This window comes from Bison bison, unplaced genomic scaffold (genome assembly GCF_000754665.1).
Source record: "Bison bison bison isolate TAMUID 2011002044 unplaced genomic scaffold, Bison_UMD1.0 scf7180017860804, whole genome shotgun sequence".
Taxonomy (NCBI): domain Eukaryota; kingdom Metazoa; phylum Chordata; class Mammalia; order Artiodactyla; family Bovidae; genus Bison; species Bison bison.
The window spans coordinates 227,287-242,549 of record NW_011491376.1 but is presented as its reverse complement, the minus strand read 5'-3'; the positions used below and the strand labels follow the sequence as shown (position 1 = coordinate 242,549).

The 15,263-nt window shown below is 49.3% G+C and overlaps 1 protein-coding gene across 1 annotated transcript in view; it reads right to left on the bottom strand.

Moving 5' to 3' along the window:
- Positions 1–284: 284 nt before the first annotated feature.
- The window catches only part of ATP12A (ATPase, H+/K+ transporting, nongastric, alpha polypeptide), a 20,540-nt gene continuing 5,561 nt past the window's right edge, over positions 285–15,263 (bottom strand). The window contains exons 5-23 of the mRNA XM_010832320.1: positions 15,081–15,194; positions 14,016–14,150; positions 13,781–13,898; positions 13,248–13,516; positions 11,965–12,163; positions 11,724–11,833; positions 10,704–10,838; positions 8,295–8,487; positions 7,274–7,449; positions 6,470–6,606; positions 4,119–4,269; positions 3,580–3,748; positions 3,335–3,489; positions 2,097–2,220; positions 1,825–1,970; positions 1,107–1,240; positions 888–989; positions 401–492; positions 285–313 (exon numbers count right to left, since the gene is read on the bottom strand). Of these exons, the coding sequence (XP_010830622.1) occupies positions 285–313; positions 401–492; positions 888–989; positions 1,107–1,240; positions 1,825–1,970; positions 2,097–2,220; positions 3,335–3,489; positions 3,580–3,748; positions 4,119–4,269; positions 6,470–6,606; positions 7,274–7,449; positions 8,295–8,487; positions 10,704–10,838; positions 11,724–11,833; positions 11,965–12,163; positions 13,248–13,516; positions 13,781–13,898; positions 14,016–14,150; positions 15,081–15,194 (2,688 nt within the window). The remainder of the gene's footprint in view (positions 314–400; positions 493–887; positions 990–1,106; positions 1,241–1,824; positions 1,971–2,096; positions 2,221–3,334; positions 3,490–3,579; positions 3,749–4,118; positions 4,270–6,469; positions 6,607–7,273; positions 7,450–8,294; positions 8,488–10,703; positions 10,839–11,723; positions 11,834–11,964; positions 12,164–13,247; positions 13,517–13,780; positions 13,899–14,015; positions 14,151–15,080; positions 15,195–15,263) is intronic.

Below are 15,263 nucleotides of genomic sequence, written 5' to 3'. Positions count from 1 at the left end.
TAACATGAATGAGCTCTACAGACATTTAAACACACCATTCTTCCCTACACCATTACCTTGAAATTCATGTATTTTTAAATAAGGACATTGATATATAAATTAAAATCACATATAAACACTGAAATCTGTTTTAAATTACAAAATATTAGTGAGTGTCTTTCCTACAGTTCTTTCTTTTCTCGAACACATTCCGACGACATCCCCACGGCAGCAGTCACCCAGCTGGCGCCAGAAGGTGAAGAACATCGCCATGTGCAGCTGGAGGGGCTTGGGAAGCAGGTGTCTTAATAATACATGTTCTTATCCCACCAGCCTAAAGGAGAAAGCAGTAAGTGAGAAACAGAGGAAGGTCTGCTGGAGCAGATCAAGAGCCCCCAAGTCCCCATACATTAGTACTCACTTCCAGGGAAGAGTCTGATGAAAAACTTCCGCACCTCATCATACACCCAAATCAGAACTGCATGTGGCACAGCCACAAACCAGTACTGAGGCCTAGAGGGAGAGAGTGGGTGGCGTGAGACCCACACACCCACCCTTAAGTGGCTGAGCGCCTCATTCATTCCCCTTTCTAGACTGGACAGAGCAACCCCACTGGGTCACACAGCATAGAACCCCAAGGTTTCTTATTTAACTGGACTGTGACCACTAGAAACAGTGTCTGCCTGAGAAGGGATCTGTTGGATGAAGGTAGAGATGGGATGGTGAGGGATGGAAAACCCACCTCCTCTTCTGAAAAAACTAGCAGGTCAAAGCCTCATACTGATTAAAAGAAAGAAAAAAAGAACAGTTTCACTTTCTCTCTTTGGAAAGACTTGAGGGGAAAGACTTGTTAGGCTGTGACAACCAGATTGGGGCCGGTTCCTCCCCGTTGTTGCAGGGAACCTCACCGGAGCATCGTGAAATTCAGGGCCTGGATGGTTCCAAGGCCATAGGAGAGGATTAATGCGATGATAATCTGTGAGGCAATCCCCACCCAGATAACTTTATTTCTGTAAGACACAAAAGCAAGCAAATTCTGAACTCCCAGCCCCAGGCTCACATGCCCACATGCAGTCATCTGGGCAGCAAAGGCCCAGGCTGAACCCCCAGGACAGTTGCACCAGTACCTGAAGAGACCTTGCTGGAAGATGGAATTCCTCCGGGTTTTCCTGATGATCAAATCTGCTATTTGCTGAATCATGATGCTGACAAAGAATGCTGTGTAGCCCGTCCATTCTAGGTATTTCCTCTGGAACCTTGTCTGTCAATGGCCAGAGAAGAGAAGACCATGACGCCCCAGATGGACACCTCAGGGAGGTGTTGGTGCCTGTCTACGAGCCTTGACTCTCTTTCCCCTCCCCATGATTGAGAGAGGGTTACTTTCTGTGTTTGGAAAGAAATCTATGGATTAGATTTATGGATTTTAATGGATTTGGCCCAGCTGTGGCACTGCTAGCTGCTCCTCCTCCACACCTGAAGTGTGCTAATCGTTGAATCGTGTCAGACTCTTTGAGACGCCACGGACTGTAGCCCACCAGGCTCCTCTGCCCATGGGGTTTACCAGGCAAGAATACTGGATGGGTTGCCGTTCCCTTTTCTAGGGGATTTTCTGAAACCGAGGATTTAAACCCAGGTCTCCTGCATTGCAAGCAGAGTCTTTACCATCTGAGCCACCTGGGATGCAAGCTAATGTAAACAGGTGAGCTCTAGACCTCCAACTTGAGAGATGAGCCGAGCCCGGCAGAGGCAAGCCACTGTGACCACAGGGCCCTCAAGGAAAACTATCACTTCCCCTGTCTCCTTACAGCCATCCAGGGAGGATGCCGCCAGCAACCTGGCCCTTACCCATTCCTGTCCGTAGCTGTCTTCCAGGTCATTCACATTGTCGTTCTCCCACTCCACCCGCAGGTGAAGGATAGCGCTGGGTAGAAAGCCCTGCTGCGCATACACGGTGAAATACGTAACAAAGGCCCCCAGGGCCTGCATGAGGCCTAGAAGAACAGGAGAGGTTCTGTACTGACCCCAGAAGTGCTCTGCCTCACTCTCCTCTGGGCTCCCCCAGCAGCCCACCCCGCCCCACAGGGGAAGGTGGGTCTCTGGGCAGCCCCTCCTCGCACCGATATGCAGGTAGGAGTACAGGGCGAGTGGCGCATTCACCAGCCTGTCCTTCTTCTTGTGGCGAGGCTTCCTATTCATAATGTCGCTTTCAGCTTTCTCGTAAGCCAGGGCGATGGAGGGAATCTAGAGGGGGAGAGCAGCATGAGGCCCGACCCTGAAATGCTAGATGGAAGGAAAGAGTGGCAGCACAGCCAGGGCCCTGATGTGTGGGGGGGTGGTGGTGGTGGTGGTGGTGGCAGTGGTGCTGGTGGCATTACGGAACTGGTCCATCCAGGGTGCAGACAACAGGGTGTGCTGTCTGCAGAGAAGACAATCCACCTGTGTCTGATCGCCTGACCATCACCCTGTGCTGCCATCTCTAAATGATCTAGTTATAAAGCACTTTACCTTCCCACCACTGACCAGTGGTTCTCTCCCAGGTCCTCCCCCTGGAGGGCAGAGAGCCCAAATTTCTAACAAGTTCCCTAGTGATACTTGGAAGAACCATGGCAGTGGAGATAAGAAGAGCAAGCTTGCTGCACGCTCTGGGGCTTCAGCTCCCCTCTAAGGTAGAGATGCCCTAATATCCCTGGACCGTGGAGGCTGCCCAGGTGTCGTGTGAAATGAGGGGTAGGCAATGACCTGCAGAGCTGTGAGTTTTGCTTGCTCCCCAAAGCCTCTGTAAGCTAGAGCCATGGGAGTGATTGTCACAAAGCTTCCTAAGGGGATTCGTTCTAGCACAGGGGAGGTTTTAGGTGATATTACTGTAGGTCTGTGTGAGGCTTCACAGTGTTATTAATGGCGGCTTCTTACTGTGTTTGGTGGGGGCATCCAGGTCACAGATTCTTTTACTTAACAAGGGGCAGCTGTGGGTTATCACTTCAGCCACTGGGCCCCAAGCAGTACAGGGACTATTTTGGTGACAGCTCTTCAAAAAAAAAAAAGGGGGACGCACATGAGCTGGAACTGACCTATGGCCTGTTTTTTTGCAAAGGTGAAGAACTCATGTGTTGAAAAGTTCTTTTATGAAGTGAAGTGGTTTTAATTTTCAAACACTTGATAGATCTCTCTGGTCCTGTGCTTTGAAGCGTGGTTGGTGGACCAGCAGACTCAGCATCACTTAAGAGCTTGTCAGAAACCATCACGTTGAGGTCTGAGAAGCACTGATTAATCCATCTCCTGCCTTTGAAGGTAATGACACTGAGGTTTCCCTCACCTGGGGAAGTCATCAGACCCTGTTCCCTTTCTGGCTACTTACTATGTCTGTGCCTAAGTCGATGAACAAGATAGTAATGGTGCCAATGGGCAGGGGAAGCCCAGCAATGATGTAGATGAGAAAGGGGCACAGCTCGGCGATGTTCTTGGTCAGCGTGTATGCGATCGTCTTCTTTAGGTTGTCAAAGATCAGGCGACCTAAGCAGAAGACATTTCTCCCTATAGGACTTGCGCCTCATTTCATGGGTGGCCCCAGCCCTTGCTAAGACCACTCAAGACCCTACTCACCTTCCTCCACCCCTGTGACGATGGACGCGAAGTTGTCATCTAGCAAGACCATGTCGGCTGCATTTTTGGCTGCATCAGAACCTGCTATCCCCATGGCGATCCCAATGTCTGCCTTCTTCAGAGCTGGGGAGTCATTAACTCCATCCCCAGTCACAGCGACCACAGCATCCTGCAGGGATGGCAGAAGGTTGTGGGAGACGGGTAGAGGAGGTTAGTGAGCAGCCTGGAGGTCTGCTGCATCAAAACAAAGGCCCGTTTTGGGTTGGAGGAAAAAGTTTAAGATGGGAAATCCCAGAAGTAAGAACAAGCTCCAAATAAGATGTGTTTGAATGACCAAAACCATATGAATCCAAATTGTAAAGGTAGGCCCCTGGGGAGCAAGCAGGAGGGTCCCTGGGTGGACAGGGTCAGCCCTGATAGGTGGAGATGTGGGGTGGTGACCTCACCAGAGCCCTAGAGGGGGGCTAAGGCTCAGTGCTGCTTCTCCCCACAGAATGATGACAGACCTAGAAGGTTCCCCAGGTGCTGCATTCACCCACCTGCCTCTGACAGCCCTCCACGATGATCAGCTTCTGCTGGGGGGACGTCCGGGCAAAGACGATCTCCGAGTGGTTGGCTAAGAGCTCATCTAGCTGTTCCGGGCTCATGTCCTTCAGCTCCATGCCGGTCACCACAGCGGCCTTAGCATCCCTAGATGGGCAGGAGGAACTGGGTGAGGGCCTAGGTGGAAGCTGAGGTTAAAATGCTATTCTGGGCAGGAGGTGGGGTGAACCTCTTTGGTTTTACCTGGAACCCCAAGTCCTGACTCATCTGAATCATCTGGTGGGATGATGGGGTGTGTGGGTCTCTTTTCAAGACAGTGAACTAAGGCTGACAGGCATTGCCTTGTGTCACATGACAGTAGGAACAAGTCAAGTAGCCATTTCTTACAGGCATGGGTGAGAGGTGGCACTTCCCAGGGCAAAGCTTTACTCAAAAGAAAAGGAGGTAAAAAACTGCCTATTTGTACATTCTGAATCCAAGAATCCAGCTTTTGCCTGAACATATGGGTGACAGCTCTTTGTTTATTTCAGACTCACGGTGTCTACTATGCAACCAGCTATGTAGGGAGAAAAGTTAACTGAGGTCTTCCTGAGGAAAGCTTTTATTTGCTGCTTATAAAAGTGAGGTTCTAGGAACTACTGAGACTGCAGACCTGACCATACTGTCCCCTGGAGCACTGTCCAAAGGAACATCCAGCAGAGCCCAGATCCCCACTTGGTCTGCAGGGCTAGGGGCAGCCTGTACCATACGGCCCCTCTGACTCCCCCACAGCACCCACGCTCTCAGTTCCAAGTCCCCGGCTCTCAGTTCTGAACCCCTGACTCTGTGCAAGCCCTCACAGATCCCACCACCTTTGCCAGGGGTGGGGGCCTCTAGTCTTCCCTTCCCTTGGCGAACATTTCAGCCTTCAAATCTCAGCTTAAATGTTTTTAAGCACAAAACACTGCATGCCTTTTTGTTTACCTTTTTAAAGTTTTGAGCTCTTTTTAGGTCTGCTTCTCTTTTTTTTCTATTGGTGCTAAATATTGAAATTCTAGCACTTGACTCAAACTATAGGTTTTCCTATATTCTGGTAAAAAAAAAAAAAGAGGGGGAGGAAGAAGCAAGAAGGAAAGCCTTGTTTCCCTTCCTCCCCTAGCTATGAAAAGTTCTTCCCTGATCATGAAGCTGCAGTTGATAAAGTGGACAATTGAAAACATTCACAAAGTAACCAACCCTCTCTCCTGTGTGGTGACTTGTAGGAAAAAGTAAAATCCTACTATTTCAAAAGACAAAACAAGTATAACGTCCTTTCACAGACGGACATTATCACCGATGTTATCTACACAAAGGAGCACTGGGCCACCTTAGGCTCCAGACACAAATGTGTGCCCAGAGGCTGTTTACCTGCTTGGTGTCCTAACTGGTAATTTGTTGCCCTGGCAGTCACTTATCACCTGTCAGCTCTGTGTTCCTAACAGGTATAACTGTTTGGGTAAACTAGGATATGTTCTTGGGTCTTTTTCGCCCACATGCATCAAAGTATAATAAAGCAATGACATTTATTTTCCAACTAAGACTTTGGAGACTTTGATTTAAATGATCAACAGTCAGGTTCCCACTGCCAGCACCTCTGTGCCTGTGCTTATTTCACTGAGTTTGTTGTTGTTTATTACTATTTAGTTGCTAAGCTGTGTCCAACTCTTTTGTGATCCCACAGACTGCAGCCTGCCAGGCTCCTCTGTACATGGAATTCTTCAGGCAAGAATACTGGAGTGGGTTGCCATTTCCTCTTCCAGGGGATCTTCCAGACTCAGGAATGGAACCCATGTTTCCTGTGTCTGCTACAATGACAGGTGGGTTCTTTACCAGTAGACACCAGAGAAGCCCTCCATTCTATTTACAACCAAATAAAAAGCAAAGAGAACTATGTTTCCATAGCAACACATTATGAAGCCTAAATATTAAACACGGAATAAATAGTCAAGATGCAGACTAGGGGCTCAGAGAGCACAAAGGGTTCTCAATGTTCCTGATTATAAACTGCACCAATGACAGGTAATTTCCTATAAAGTTTCTGCTTCAGTTTCCTCACTCTAAATTCATCACTGAAGTTTTCAGATCTACTTCACTGGGCTGAAATATAGGTCATTTTCATGGTCTCAATACAGTGGCTGGCACATATCAGGTACTCAATAAAATTTTGAGTAATGACTGGATGTAGAAATTACAGAGTAAACCAGCCAGAAATGATAGAGTAAACCAGTAGATCACGTTTGGCAAAAAGGGGTCTTCTCCAGACAACTCTTTAGAGGCAGTAGGGCCTGTGGTAAAGGCCTGAGTTCTGCTGTGTGGGTTCTGAACTCACTGCTTGTTAACTTGCTCCACAGGAAGGTTGAGGCGTTTGGCAATGTCTTCCACCGTCTCACTGTTGGCGGAAATGATACCGACACTCTTGGCAATAGCTTTGGCTGTGATTGGATGATCGCCTGTAACCATGATAACCTAGAACACAGACAAGGAGACAGGCATGTGGGTGGTGAGGGACTCTGCTGCTCAGGCGAGCAGGGATGACTTGGTTTTGCCCACTCCACCATGGCAAGGGGCCACTGTGGCTTGCAGTCCTTGATCTTTAGGTCAGAGAATCACCTGTCTCAGAAGGACACATGGATCCCACTGGATCTACCCTTGTTTCTAAACCTTACATTTCCTCCTCGGACCTAGAGGAAGTCCTTCCCTTTGGCGTAACTCTGTGAGTGGGCTGACGGATAGCTCCTTCAGCATCTTCATGATGCTCCACAGCCTTGGAATTAACACAATAATGGAATTCAAATTTTGGCTTATCATGAGGGAAATGGAATATGGGAGCTGAACCTCAAGATTAAGTAACAAAACCTTTTATTGTCTGTCGTGGTCTAGGGTGATGTGGTTACTTCATGGCTTTATGCTCACTGCAATTGCACTTGTGGTTTATTCCACACAGACACAATGACTATGCTTTTATGGGACAGTTACTGAAATCTTAGTACAGTGAAAGTAGAGACTTAAAAAAAGGGGAATTATGACATTTAGGGGAAGAGACCTAAATACTGACTCTCCTATGACAGACATTCCTAGAAAGGAACTCAGCATCCGTGGAAGATGTGTGAAGTCAGGGATGTGCAAGTCCCACCTTGATCCCTGCGCTCCGGCACTTGGTGACAGCATCAGGTACCGTGGACCGAGGCGGGTCAATCATTGACAAGAGGCCCACAAAGCAGAAGTTGGATGTAGGGAAGTTCATTGCATCTACATCAAATGAATACGTTTCTGGAAACTCGTCTGTCGGTAGGTAGAGGTGACAGAAACCTGAAATGGGTATGAATTTAGGAGCTGGTGAAACTAGGATAAAAAAATGATGAAAAAAAGAGGGAACATTTTCATACAGTTTCAGTCCTTTGTGTTTTACCAGTTTAAGAGAATTGATGTCAGTAAATCTGGCGGCTCAGATGCTAAAGAATCTGCCTGCAATATGGGAGACCTGGGTTCAATTCCTGAGTTGGGAAGATCCCCTGGAGGAGGGAATGGCCACCCACTCCAGTATTCTTGCCTGGAGAATCCCATGGACAGAGGAGCCCGGCAGGCTACAGCCCACGGGGTTGCAAAGAGTTGGACATGACTGGAGTGACTAACAGACTTTAGAGTTTACCATAATTGTTCAGTTCCTTCAGTTACATAACATGTTGTTTTAGGAAAGACATGTTTCATCCCCAAATCATTTACTCTGTGCCCGTTAGGTATGCTCTGGAGACAGAAAGCCCAGGAGTGGACAGCCTGTACTTCTGAGGAGGTTGCAGTTTACAAGTGGTGTGGGGGTAGAGACAGAGACATAAAGAGATGAAGAATGGGGAGCTGTGCCCAGAGGGTCCCCTCCATCCATTCCCATGTTTGTCTCATGCTGTTCCCTCTATGTGAGTACATTCCTCCCACAACCCTTCACATCTATCACTCAAGGTCCAGACTGTAATGTAACTCCTCCCATAAAATCTTCCCAGACTTCTGATCTGCAAGGGCCCCCACCCTCCTACGCCATCACACAGTATCCCCTGCATGCTGACCACATTCTCCTTTAGGATATGAGTGGACGCCAGGGCTACCCCGCTATACCCCAAGCCTGCTTCGTTTTGCCTGCCAGTGGGATCCCGCTCTCTCACCCAGCACGCGCTCCCCTATGCCGCCCAGCTCCATGTAGGCCGTGTGGAAGGCCTCGGCAGTGCTCCTGTCCAGAGGCTGCTCCTGCCCGTTGACCATGATGGTGCTGCACTTCTCCAAGACCCGCTCGGGGGCCCCTTTCATCACCACGAGGAAGCGCTTGTCATCTGGGTCCTCGGTCTCGTGGATGGAGAGCTGCGGGGGAGGGATCACGCATGCTCAGTGCGGCATCGCGGGTAAGGACACCGTCTTCACTGCTGCTGCTGCTGCTGCTAAGTCGCTTCAGTCGTGTCCAACTCTGTGCGACCCCATAGACGGCAGCCCACCAGGCTCCTCTGTCCCTGGGATTCTCCAGGCAAGAACTGTCTTTACTACGAAGGGCCTAAACTGGACAGAGCTTTTCATGAGCAAAACATCGCTTTCTCTGTGGTTTCTGTTTCTACTCTCTGTGATATGTAAAGGAAGAGTGTTCTCTGCAGGCATGTTCTGTCCTTTCTACTTCATGCCCAAGTAATATGCAGAGACTGAAGGACTTCCTGGCAGTCTGGTGGCTAATACTTCGAGCTGTCAATGCAGGGGGCCTGGGTTCCATCCCTGGTCAGGGAACTAGATCCCTCAGGCCACAACTCAAAGAGCTCACGTGCCAGAGCTGTTTTGTTTCTTCGAGTTGAATGATGCCCCAGAGACCTTCCAAGGCCTCCTCCTAAACCACCCTGCTCAGTGCCGAGTGCTGCGCAGGCGTGTGAATATAAGGTGACTCTAAAGCACCTCAGAGCTCCTTGGACTCTTCTGTGGGACCCACTCCTTTCTAGCAACTCCAGGGAGCCCACTTTCTCCATTAAAGATCTGTACAGGAGGCCTCACAGAACCTGTTCTTCCTCTCCCCAAAGAAGACGGAGCCCCAGCAGGATTCGAGTCTTGTCTGTGGTTAGATGGCCACCCGCCTAGGCTGAGCACACCCCTGGGGTCTGCCCAAGTCCTGGCTCTGGCCCTTGCTGGCTGTGTCCTCTGTTTCCTCATTCTTGACTACCTAGTAGAATTGTGAGGGGTGTGGAAATCAGCAGTTGATAGCCATGATTACTACTGTTATTTTAGGATTGCTAGTCATTCTGTTTTCACTTATGTTTTGAACAGAGATCTGAGTTCCTCTACATCTTACATCATACATTTTGTTAGTTGTCTGCTTTGCTAACCATGACTCTTTACTGGTTAATTATCCACAAAGACGTTTGCTCCACAGTAATTTTCCAGTTCTAAATTCCTTCCAAACACAATGTGTGCGTAATCACTAGAAACTTGCACACAAACGTGGTCATCCTACTTACATAATTTAATGTTATGCAAAGACTAAGTCCTAGAGAAGGAAATGGCAACCCCATCCAGTATTCTTGCCTGTGAAATCCCATGGAGAGAGGAGCCTGGTGGGTATGGTCCAAAGAGTCGGACACAACTGAGAGACTAAACAACAACAACAAAAGACCAAGTCACAACACCCCACTCTTGCTTTGGAGTCTTCGGGGAACTCCACCTGTAGCAGCACTTTGTTCCCTGCCTGACCTGAGGAGGGTGGACATGGCTGCCTGCTGGCTACCCTAGTGGGAGGGGAGACAACCAGGCAAGGGTGGCCAATCTCCCCCTGAGCAACAAGGGGTGGAGACTCCTGTGCACTGCCGGCAGGGCAGACATGGAAAGCAATGCTTTCGGTCCTCACTGGTCCTCACAAAGGGCAAGGTTCACCCAAATGGCCTGAGCTGACCACCTGGCCTTTGTGTTGTGGTAGAAAAAGCATAGACTCAGGCATCAGACGGACATGTGAAGACTTAGATGCTCAGGTGGCTCTGGCCACCTCAACACTTTCTAAGGCCCATTTCCTTGCCTGCAGTTGGGACTTCACCTGGTCCTACCTTCAAGGCTTATGGTGAAGATTACATGAGACCAAGCTTGGAGAATGCCTGGCTTCTCCTGACTGCCCCCCTCACTCAGCCTGTCATGTTGGGGGGTGTGGCTGCTGGCTCTCCCTGTGCCCAAGTCACCAGGGCGGGCAGTGGTGCGTTTGTGTGCATGTTATACAGAAAGGCCACGTGTGGGAATGGCAGGCCCCATAGAAACCTTTATCTTTTCTCTCCTCTACTTGTTCTGTGTTTACCAGATGTTCAGGCTCTGCATCTCTGAGGACTGTTTTTAAAGTCAAGTGTCATTCAAAACACATACTGACTAAAGGATACCTACAAGTGGAAATGCTGCTCTAGTGATGATAAGGATTCAGTGGCTACTAAAGCCCATGAGCCCTAGAGCCTGTGCTCCACAACAAGAGAAGTCACTGTAAGGAGAAGCCTGCACACTGCAACAGAGACCCAGCACAGCCAACTATAATTAAAAACCAAAAGATTCAATTGTGAGGGGAAAGTCACCTGAAATTTGTTGGTTGAGTTAAAAGGGATTTCAGCTACTTTGCGGTTTCTTTTTCTAATATCCATCACGTTACCCAGCATGACCTCTGAGAACTTCAAAAGAGCAGTTTCTGAGGCATCTCCAACCACAATTTTCTGTGAATCAAAAGATATAAGTAGTTGCAGCACATAATCAGGTTCTTCTGTGGTTATTTTCAACCAACCAATGTGCAACCTAAGCTTACCAAGTACCAGAGGGAGAGAACAGTTATCCCATAAGAGACAGATTTACTACTGTTAGTGTTAACTGTGTCTGACTCGGGACTGTAGCCTGCCAGGCTCCTCTGTCCATGGGATTCTCCAGGCAAAAATACTGGAGCGGGTTGCAATGCAGGAGACCCAGGTTTGATCCCTAGGTCGGGAAAATCCCCTGGGCAAGACTACTGGAGTGGGTTGTCATTTCCTTCTCCAGGGGATTTTCCCAACCCAGGGATCAAACCTGGGTCTCCTGCATTGCAACCCGCTCCATTATTCTTGCTTGGAGAATCCCATGGACAGAGGAGCCTGGTGGGCTACAGTCCAGGGGGTCGCAAAAGATTCAGACATGACTAACGCTTACAACTGTTAACTGCAGGGCACCACCTGCTGGCGATAGGGGAGTTCAGACAAGTTAGAGCCCTGAGAGTGGGAGTTTTCATGGGAAAAAAGCAATGAACTTGATCTTGGAGAGGGGCAGGGGGTGTTCCCTGGAACTTTGATTGTATCTTCTTAGCTGGTAAAGAATTTAGGGCAGTAACTTAAAGGCACAATCATTTTCAAGAAAGAGACTTTTCAGAAGACCTAAATGAATATTTTGAGAACTTTTAGATTTCTTAAAGTTAGTGACAGTGAAAAGGGTTTCTACAGGTCTTGTGGTTAGATTCGCTCTCACAGAACAAATGCTACTTAGTTGCAGAGATTAAATAAAGCACCAGATCAGAACAGAGAAGGTGACTTCACTCTGCAAAGTGCCTGCGGCTGAGACTGTTTGTGGGGTTTCACCTTCATGATAGGGACGCTCTCCTGTCCAGGTCTGAACTCAGCGCGGTTACACAGCGTTATGATCCTTGACAGGGAGGCCCAGGTCGCAGAGCTTTGGTCAAAGACTTGATCTGGAAAGAAGAACCATGGATGCCGAAGGTGCCAGGCTTGTGCCAGTGAGCAGTATTGTTCACCCATGGCCACAGACCAGCTGTGCTGAGCCCACCATGCAGGGCCAGGCTGGATGCACCCCAAGGCTTACTCGATTGGTTTTCACTAGTGTCTGCCACGAAGATCTGGTGGTCGAACCACAGATGGGCCACTGTCATCCTGTTCTGGGTCAGGGTCCCGGTCTTGTCTGAGCAGATGATGGAGGTGGAGCCAAGAGTCTCCACTGCCTCCAGGTTCTTCACAAGGCAGTTCTTCTTGGCCATTCGTTTTGCTGTCAGTGACAGAGTCACCTAGACAGAGGAGAGAGAGAGAGAAGCTTTGAGAAAAACCACCATGCTGAACTTGGGTTCAATAATGTAGGAACAGTTACAGTTGGACTAGTTTCAGGTATAGTTACAGATGCAGTAAAACTGCACCAGACCCAGTGGCTGAGAAGGCATATAAAGCTTGCATGTGCTCTCTCTCTCATGTCCCTTTACTCCTTGAGGAAAATGATCCTAAGGGATCCACAGGTAGCAAAGCCTGGCAAGTGTCAAGTCAATACAAAGGGGGCTTGGCTGCTGAGCGCCCGTGGATCACAAGCAAGAGCGTTATAAGACAGACTTCAGCCACTATGTGCCAAAGAGCTTGCCCCAAATGGCTTACCTGTTGCTTTGGGGAATCAAGAAACACTTGTTTCACTTTAGGATCTCCAAATGTTAATAAAGATTCTTGGATCTCTCTGAAGCCCCCAGATCTCAAAAGGGTTCTTTAGGCTCCAGCTTGGTCAAATTACTATCTGCTGGAGTCAGAGGAGACAGGCAATAACACTTCTGTCTGTCTTTGCTTAGGACGGTGCCAGGAGCAGAGGTATGAATCCTCCCCACCTGGGGGCCTTGTTTTAGGATGAGTTAGGTCCTGACACAGGGAGAACCAAAGTTAGACCAGGGGCAGAGCGGAAAGTGCTGAACTGCTCTGCAGGATCAGACAGGGAGTTTGTGTCTCAGACTGCCTCTGAGAGGGTGAAGGGATGTGAAAGTGTACCTACATCCCTCAGCTGTAGAAACTGCCAAAGTATTTTTTTTTTCTTTTAAAAACTGTGGAAATGCAGGGAAGGTGTCAGGCTTCTAGAAAATTTCTAAGTGGTGGTTCAAGATTGTTTTATCTAGATCTTAAGGGGCAAAGTATCATATGGGATTTGCAGATAGATCTCTGAAAATGAAAACACAAGTTTTCAAGGACAATTCATTCAGATACTAACAGATGACAGTTCTCTTTGTCCCTCTAAGAGACAGAACATCCTATGACTGGCCCTGATGCAGCAGACTCAGCCGCGGCAGAGCAGGATGGCACACTAGCAGGGTCAGGGTACGGCCACTAGCAGCACAGACTCACAGTGACAGTGGCCAGGAGACCCTCAGGCACATTGGCCACAATGATGCCAATGAGGAAGATGATGGAGTCCAGGACATAATACTTCATGGACACTGCGATGATGAAGAAAATGACGCCGATGGAGACTGCCACTCCTGCCACGATATGAACAAAGTGCTCGATCTCGATGGCAATGGGCGTCTTCAAGTCCTTGACTCCTGAAGCCAGTGAGGCGATCTGCCCAATGATGGTGCGGTCACCCGTGTTGATGACCATGCCAGTCGCTGTGCCTACAGGTGGAGCAGACATTTTATTCCAGGAGTCCTCAGCGAGGAGGGACCATGGCCTCGCATGCTCCTCTCTTTGGTGGCTCACATGGCCAATCAGCACATGACACTACAAAGGCCAAACACCAGCTCTCTAGACTCCTCAATTACACATTTTCTCTTGGAAAAGTTTAGCGGCAAGAGATGGTAGAGAGAGAGAAACATAAAGCTTGACAAAGGAGAAAGGCTATGAGAGGAACCTGCAGTCCTGCAAGCTACCAGACCTACCTTCCAGACAGGTTGTGGAGAAGAAGGCAATGTTCTTGGTCTCCAGGGGACTTTCATGTGTGAACTCACAGGAGCGGGCCTGGGGCTCTGACTCCCCGGTGACAGATGAGTTGTCCACCTAGGAGTTTTGAAAAGAGTTCAAGGTCAGGCAACGTGTTCCCTTCTTTGGTTACACTGAGACCTGGAAAGACCATAGCACCACGAGTGTGACCCTCAGGGCACCCATGACACTGACCTTACACCCCTGAGTGGACAGAATTCTGACATCCGCAGGGACCCGGTCTCCACCTTTAATCTCCACTATGTCCCCCACCACCAACTGGTCAGCAGGAATTGTCTTCTTCTCTGAGTCTCGAATGACAAGTGCTTGCTGCAGAAGAAAATCATGACCCAGGCTTCAGATCCCATCCGGGAATGATGCTGGCCCTCCTGCGTGCTCCTTGTCCCCCACAGGCTCAGGAAGGAAGGCACAGGAGTGCATAGCTGTCAGAATAGCAGACAATGAAGCCAAGGCTTCTACTCAGGTCCTAAAGACCCTAAGAACTATTTTTCTTGAGTTGGAGCTCACGGAGATAGCCTTCGATCCAGAAAATGCTGCCATGGGAGGTATAGCAAAGCCACTGTCAGTTCTGGGCCTGACAGACAGGGGGACCATTAGGATGAATCATCCTGCTGGGAAGTCCAGGAAGAGTCCTGAGGTTGAGCTAAAGGGATCAATGATCTCACTCAGGTCATATAGCCTTTAATGGAGTGAGAGATGGGTCTCTGCTTCCTAACACAAGAGATTCCACCCAGAGATCATGCCTCTCAGAAGCTCTGCAGCCCAGTGAGGGTGTGGTTCTGTTTGCTGACAGTGGTGTCCCCAGAGGACCCCTCCCAGGTTGCTGGAGGAGGAGGGATCTGAGGCCTCCCACACTGGCAGCATTCGGGGGCAACATGCAGTGAGGCTCAGAAATGGGAGTGAAAAGACTGATGGTTTAAAGAATGACAGGTTGGCTCCCTTGGCTCATGAATAACTTCTGTCTGAATGGTTCACCGAGCTGAGGAGCAGCCACAGGAGATGCCAGGCAGTGGCTCGTTTTTCTGTCCCATTCTGCTCTTGACTGAGCATCTTCCTCCACCTTGCCTCACTGACCACACCCAGGAGGGAACGGGGGCTCCAGAGAGATTAGGCCAGTTGCCCAAGACTCCGCAGACAGCAGGGAGGGGTCCTAGGCCGCCAAGCCATGCCCTCCCGCTCCCCCCATCTGATGCTTGCTTGTCTCAAGCCTGGAGACACCAGGGAGGCTGTCACACTTGCCTGCGGGATCATCTTGCGGAAACTGGACATGATGTTGGTGCTCTTCGCCTCTTGGTAATAAGCAAAGACCCCGGTTAGAATGACGACCAGGGCAAGCACGGAGCCCAGGTACACCTGGGTGAGGAGGGCAGGCATCAATCAGAGAAGCAGCATCAGGAATGAGCCCAACCTGAGGGCCAGGGT